Source organism: Atta cephalotes (genome assembly GCF_000143395.1).
Source record: "Atta cephalotes unplaced genomic scaffold scaffold00016, whole genome shotgun sequence".
NCBI lineage: Eukaryota > Metazoa > Arthropoda > Insecta > Hymenoptera > Formicidae > Atta > Atta cephalotes.
In genome coordinates, this window is record NW_012130080.1 from 993,591 (window position 1) to 1,000,040 (window position 6,450).

At 33.3% G+C, this 6,450-nt stretch overlaps 2 protein-coding genes across 2 annotated transcripts in view; one reads left to right on the top strand and one right to left on the bottom strand.

Moving 5' to 3' along the window:
• The first annotated feature begins 1,322 nt into the window (after positions 1-1,322).
• LOC105618186 (NEDD8-conjugating enzyme UBE2F-like) lies at positions 1,323-3,277 on the top strand. Its single transcript, XM_012199727.1, has 4 exons — positions 1,323-1,424; positions 1,513-1,674; positions 2,523-2,684; positions 2,774-3,277. The coding sequence occupies exons 1-4, from the start codon at positions 1,323-1,325 to the stop codon at positions 2,888-2,890; spliced, it is 543 nt and encodes a 180-aa protein (XP_012055117.1). The 3' UTR covers positions 2,891-3,277.
• A 109-nt stretch (positions 3,278-3,386) lies between these two features.
• Positions 3,387-6,450, bottom strand: part of LOC105618187 (muscle M-line assembly protein unc-89-like) — a 33,819-nt gene continuing 30,755 nt past the window's right edge. Inside the window, exons 34-37 of the mRNA XM_012199728.1 lie at positions 6,071-6,215; positions 5,486-5,989; positions 4,231-5,381; positions 3,387-4,083 (exon numbers count right to left, since the gene is read on the bottom strand). Coding sequence (XP_012055118.1) covers positions 3,837-4,083; positions 4,231-5,381; positions 5,486-5,989; positions 6,071-6,215 — 2,047 coding nt within the window. The 3' untranslated portion in view covers positions 3,387-3,836. The remainder of the gene's footprint in view (positions 4,084-4,230; positions 5,382-5,485; positions 5,990-6,070; positions 6,216-6,450) is intronic.

The window sequence follows — 6,450 nt, forward strand, 5'->3', positions numbered from 1 at the left end:
GACTCAAGTTTGCAGCACACTTCTTATTTTCCTGCTGCATTACTGAATTAGAATCTTGCTACCGGTTACGATGCTGCCACTGACAGCACCGTAAGGTTGTGTTCCAAAATTCACTGACAGCGCTGAGAATCTACAGTTTACGTCACATATACTATACATTTTCATTTCTTAATCCAACAGGAAAATAAGCATTGTGTGTTGCAGGCTTAAGTGGAAGATATATGCTTTCTTTCTCTAATAAGAGTATAAATTATCTATACAATACATTATTTTAAAAATTTTGTCGAAATTTTATATAAGTCTAGATATTTTTAAAAATCCTGCTTTTAAAATTTCATATGTAATTTTATATGTTCTAATAACTTTTGAAATTTACTTTCAAAATCTAATAATTTTTAAAAATAAATTTTTTCAATATAGTCACTTCCAAAATCTTATCTTTAAAATTTTTAAAAGCGTACTTGTAAAATTTAGATTAACATTTGGATTAAGGCCCAATTGCATCAATGTCAATTTAACTTTAAGGAGATTTAAAACTCTATCTGTCTCGTTTTAAAGCCAAAAAGAGACAGAGACAGAAAGAGTTTTAAGCCTCACTTAAAATCAAAGTAGTTAGTACAATCGAACCTAAAACATTTGGATAAATATAATTTTTTTGTTTATTTTTTTGAGAAACTAACAGTCACGATATATGAATATCTAGACATGAGACGTACATCGCAACTCGTGAATACGACTAAATTTGGTGTAAGTTCATGTGATAAAACATTTATGATTCATGACGCCGAGATATATATGTAGTTATATTGAAGCTTGTGATTTTGTTCATAGATTTACATTGCGCAATAAAATAATTGAAAATAAGCAGAAATGAAAAAGCCTCCTTTACACATGCTTTAATGTATGGGATTCAGGCGATACGAAAACGAGGCTAATTAAATTTGGCAACGAAAGGTATATTGCGTTATCAAATAAAGCATGTGTTATTTTTCTAACCTAATTATGTCTTTACAAATGATTATAATGGTATTTCTTGATGTCGTAATATCTCTTTAATTTAGTTACGACATATATCACGACTTTGCATCTTATGAACGTTAAATTATTATAATTTGCATCTATATTTTGACCTCTTTTTCTGTTACAAATTTATAATAACATTCTTGATATTACGTTTACTTTATGTACAAATTCTACTGTATCCTGCTTAAAATAATTTTAGACTTTATATAACATTATATTGACAATTATGTAATTTATAAATTTGAAAATGAAAGCAACAATTTTAATCTTTTTGTGAAAAGTTTTTAGTACAGTTTAATATGATCACGTTACGAGGAAAACTCAAAAAGGACAATGACATAGCAAATTCAAAGAATTACAACAGGCGAGTCTCAATACGAGATAAATTACTGATCAAAGAGGTCAATTTGACATAATATTTCTTATGTATCATGACAACGATGTAATGTATGAATTCTAACTAAATTTATGTTAAATTATTTTTCTTAGGTACAGGAAATGGAACAGACGTTGCCAGTAACTTGTAAAGTCACATTTAAAGATCCACATTGTCTTCATGAATTTATCTTATTAATTATGCCAGATGAGGGATACTGGATTGGTGGCCATTTCTATTTTCAAATTTATATAAGTGAAGATTACAACATGGCGGTAATTTCATATTCTTTGATTTTTATATGTTATCTCAGTTTACTTGTAGTTATCTTAGAATTACCTGTTAAATCAGTGACATCATCAGTGAGCTCTATAATACACTACTGGAATGCGCCTTTCCTGTACTGAACTATAGAAGATAAAAGAAAATAAAAGAAAACTGCAGCTTGACGGAGAAAAGGAAGACAAACAAATAAAGGAAAACATGTCTTTCTGATTCTTTCCTGCAAACAACATTAGCCAATCAGTGAGTTCTTGATAAAAAACTATCTTTGCATCAAAGGATATGGTCAACATAATGCTTTGAAGCATTTTTTGATTGATCAATTCGTAAAATTCTTTCTTCTGATTGGTCAATCAAAATGCTTCAAAGCATATAATAAGCTGACATTGATGGAAATTTACAGTGGAACAGGACAGTGAGACCAATCATAACTCTGCAGTTATTACTCTAACTTTCCTTTCTACAGTTATGATTGGTCTTGTTGTTCCGTTCTGCTATAAATTTCTGCTCATGAGACGCCAGCCTAAAATTTTGAATCCAGAATCCCATCCAGAATCATGTCATTGTTTAAGAATTGGGACATCCCCATTCATTAATGGTGCGCTCCAGTATATTATAGAGTTCCAGTATATTACAGCTCACTGGACATAATATGTCTTAATTATAATGTATTTATCAACATATTAAGATATTGCAAAGGAAGAGAAAGAAAAGGACTTTTTCTTCTTATCCCTTCCCTTTAGAAAGGAAAGAGATAAGAAGGAAAGAGAAGAAAATATTTGTCAATATAAAAATCGAAAATTGCGGCTGAATTCTCATTATGTTAAATAATATTTTTCAGCCGCCAGTGGTAAAATGCTTAACGAAGTTATGGCATCCTAACATAAGCGAGGATGGTGATGTATGCCTATCTATTTTAAGACAAAGTAGTATTGATGGCATGGGATGGGCACCAACACGTAAACTAAAAGACGTTGTATGGGGTTTAAATTCTCTTTTCACTGTACGTATACAAGCATTTTCTGTTGCATAATTCATTTGATGGATGCGATTATGTTGAACATATTATATGTGTACATGTGCTTCTTTTAGGATCTCTTAAACTTTGACGATCCTTTGAATAGAGATGCAGCAGATTTGTTTATTAAGGATAAAGAATCTTTTCGAAGTAAAGTTAAAGATTATGTAATGCAATATGCAAAAAGATGATTTATATTGTAACATTTTAATTAACAAATAATTATTTACATTTTTCAAGTTGGTTCCGTGCCTCTTTTTAGTATATGAGTACAGAATTTGCTCAAATCTGCTTTAGGTTAATTATGATTTAAATCAATTTAATATTGCTAGTCTTTTTATCTGAAAGAGATTATCATCGCTTTCAGTTTCATATAATTCAATTTTTGGATTGTTATAGCGAAATTATATTAATACACTTTAATTATGATCTATATCATTATGTATGAAGGAAATGTAAACATTAAAAATTAAAAGTACATCATGTGCACAATGTTTTTTTTTCTCTTGACGAGACATTGTAATGCCAACGAGCAATTGTAAATAAAGTGGGTGTTTAATATATTTAAGTAACTATAACTTATATGAGTATATATCTTTTGCATAAAACATACAAATATTAAATATGTAAAAAGTATCTCACACTAATAAGAATTGAAAATTACAAGTGTACACACTATTTTGTCACAAGTATTTATTTATAATTTTCGTACAATGCTCGATTGATATTTTTATTAAACTTCAAAAAAAAATTGATTTATTATTTATTATTCCATGTACCTTTTATTTTGATTTATTGAAATGAATAAATCATAATTTGTTTGTGTTGTACTCATCGAATTAATTAACGGACGGTTGAAAAATTTGATTGCTGATGAAGGTCGGCGTAACAACACATCGACGATCGATCAACGATTTTTGTTATAATTACAAGTTGTAACAAATAAATAATAACAAAAGAGAAAACAAGAAGAGATAATGTCTTTACTTGTTTCTCATCGTTCCTCCGCGCTGTTTAGATATAGGCTAAGCAAGTACGCGAAGTGATATGGCCATGTGTCAGTGCATGTTGTGCGTGCACATGTGTGTTGTGTGTATGTGTACATAAATATAAATAAAAAATTGCAGCTTTTCATCGTTAGAACGTAGTTCGCAGTTCTTCTTGTATACTGGTTGACCTGATGAGTTTCTGTTTGGAACCTAGCAAACTCTCACTCCCTAGGCTATCACTGTTGGAAGCTATCTTCGACTTTTCTTCGTGATATTCTTCATTATATTCCTTCAATCTGTTTCCTAGGAACACAGCCCTTTCGCGTTTCTTAATCATAAACTCTGTCGGCAATAGCCATCGATGTTCGTGACATTCCTCCGCTAATGGCCTTTTGCTAAATAAAATGCATTTTTTTTAAATATATAAGAGACTTCCTATTAAATAAAAAAATTATTCCACATTTAATATTAAGTTACAACATATCCGATTATAATAAATTTTTATATTAATCTTGAAAATTTTTTTTTAAATTATTACCAACCTTGGTGCGCGTTTAAAGACCAACATGAGAAATCTGGTGGCTTCTTGGCTCAGCTCTTTATAAAGATACTCGAATCTGTATCTGACAAAGGATATATTCTGTCTGGTTTCATCCACATCCTTACCACGAAATGGAGAAACTCCAGATAGTAATACATAGATCAACACACCGACCATCCAGATGTCCGTTTGCGGATAAACAGGTTCATCATTATAGAGTTCAGGCGATCTGTATTCTGGATGACCCAGATACTTAGGCACCATTGTGCCCAATTTGTTGACTCTATGAGCTGACCCCATATCAACCAATTTCACCTGAACTGATCTCACAGATGACATGACGACATTGTCCGGCTGAATATTTAGATGACAGTACCCACGCCAGTGAAGATACTGCAGACCATCGAGAATCTGCGTAATAGCATTCGCCACGCAGTTTTCTGTATACTCGTGCCGACTGGAGAAGTACGTGAGTATATCGGCACCCTGAAGTTTCTCTATGATAAACACTGCCACAGGTGAGTTGGATGCTTTGTAGGCAGTCTCTAGCATGGCTATCCGTTCGTGTCGCAGTGAACGTAATACTTCGTATTCCTGATTCACCTGCTTCTCGGTCTCAGCATTTAATTCCAAGATCTTGGCAATGATCACGCGATCTGAGCTCTTATCTACACCCTTCACCACCGCGGAGAATTGTCCGCGCGACAGCTCCGAGATAAAACTATACTTAGTGGACAGTTGCGGTTCCACCAACCATCCAATCGGATTCTCTTCTATAGAGTAATCGATGTGTGGCTTGTCTTCTTCCAGGACAATCTCTTGACCGGCTTCGGTTAGCTCTTGGAGATGTCTCATCGCCCGCGTAATCTGTACTTTTGGACAACCCGGCGGTCGCGTCTTGATTAACTTTGACGGAATGCCCTTTTCGCTCCAACCAATACGGTTACGCGCTGCCAGACGAAAGTTGTAACTCGTATCTTGCTTTAAGTCGCGCACCAGATAGAATTCGTGGTCAATGTTGAAGGCAACGTCTATCCATGCGATTGAATCACCCTCCTTGTACTGTAAATTATAACATAGCACGGGCGAGTTACCATCATACTTCGGCTGCTTCCATCGCAGGAGAACTTCAGTATCCGAAACATCAGTAGCCTAGAAAATCGAAATAATATTTTACAACGCGAAAATAAAAACATCATTTTTGTATATAAATTGATCGCCACTTCAAAATCTTTAATTATTATACTGTAGATTACCTCTGGAGAATCCGGCCCGCAAGAAACCGTTGCCTGCAATACCCTGGTCCTAACAATTGTTTGTCCTATCGAGTTCCTTGCTACGACTTTATATATTCCGATATCATGCTCTTTTGTAGGATTAAAACTAAGTATAGATCTTCCGTCAGAGTCCTCTGTCACTTTGATCCTATTATTCTCTTGTATGACCATATCGTTTTTAAACCATTGTATCAGTGGTTTCGGATTTCCTACGGCTAAACAGGTGAGATGCGCCGGTTTTCCCTCTTCAATTGGGCAAATTTGCGGCTTTTCGCGGAAGAATGGAAGCTGACCATCCTTTTTCGATTCAATCATCGCCTCAGCTTCAGCGTAACTATCTAACCGAGTACCTAGTTCATTCTTTAAACGTCTAAGTGTAAACGTGTCCGCAGATCCGTATCGATTGATGCGTGCCCTTCTTTCATCATCGATCTCTTCATCCATAACATCTGTGAATCGACGACGTTCTCGTATGATGGGTGCCTAATAATAAGATAAATAATTAGATAAATATTTTTGAAGATAATATTCTTTCCATTTTAAATACAATTTTTTTATAGCTACCCTCCAGTCAAAGCCGTTGTCTTCGGTAGCAGAACGTGAGAAACCGGGACTACGATTGCACGCAACTTTCATATATTCGCGTAATCGTACTGGGAAATCGGTATCTCGCAACTGAAGAAGATATGTGTCCGGACCATTCTGATAGCTAAAATATAAATAAAATATAAATAAAAAAGAAAAGAATTACAAGAAATTTGTATTGTTATATAGAATACATTTAATATATGAGAGAGAGAGAGAGAGAGAGAGAGAGAGAGAGAGAGAGAGAGAGAGAGAGATATATATATATATATATTTTTATTTATTATTAGTTTAGTTTAGTTTATTTATATATATATTATTATTAATTAATTAATTAAATAAATAAATAATAATTATTA

Excerpts from the sequence above, each read along its gene's own strand:
- LOC105618186 (XM_012199727.1), top strand. The coding sequence starts at position 1,323 with ATGATCACGTTACGAGGAAAACTCAAAAAGGACAATGACATAGCAAAT. Across the intron at positions 1,425-1,512 it reads ATAAATTACTGATCAAAGAG|GTACAGGAAATGGAACAGAC; the intron begins GTCAATTTGACA and ends TATTTTTCTTAG. Across the intron at positions 1,675-2,522 it reads GTGAAGATTACAACATGGCG|CCGCCAGTGGTAAAATGCTT; the intron begins GTAATTTCATAT and ends AATATTTTTCAG.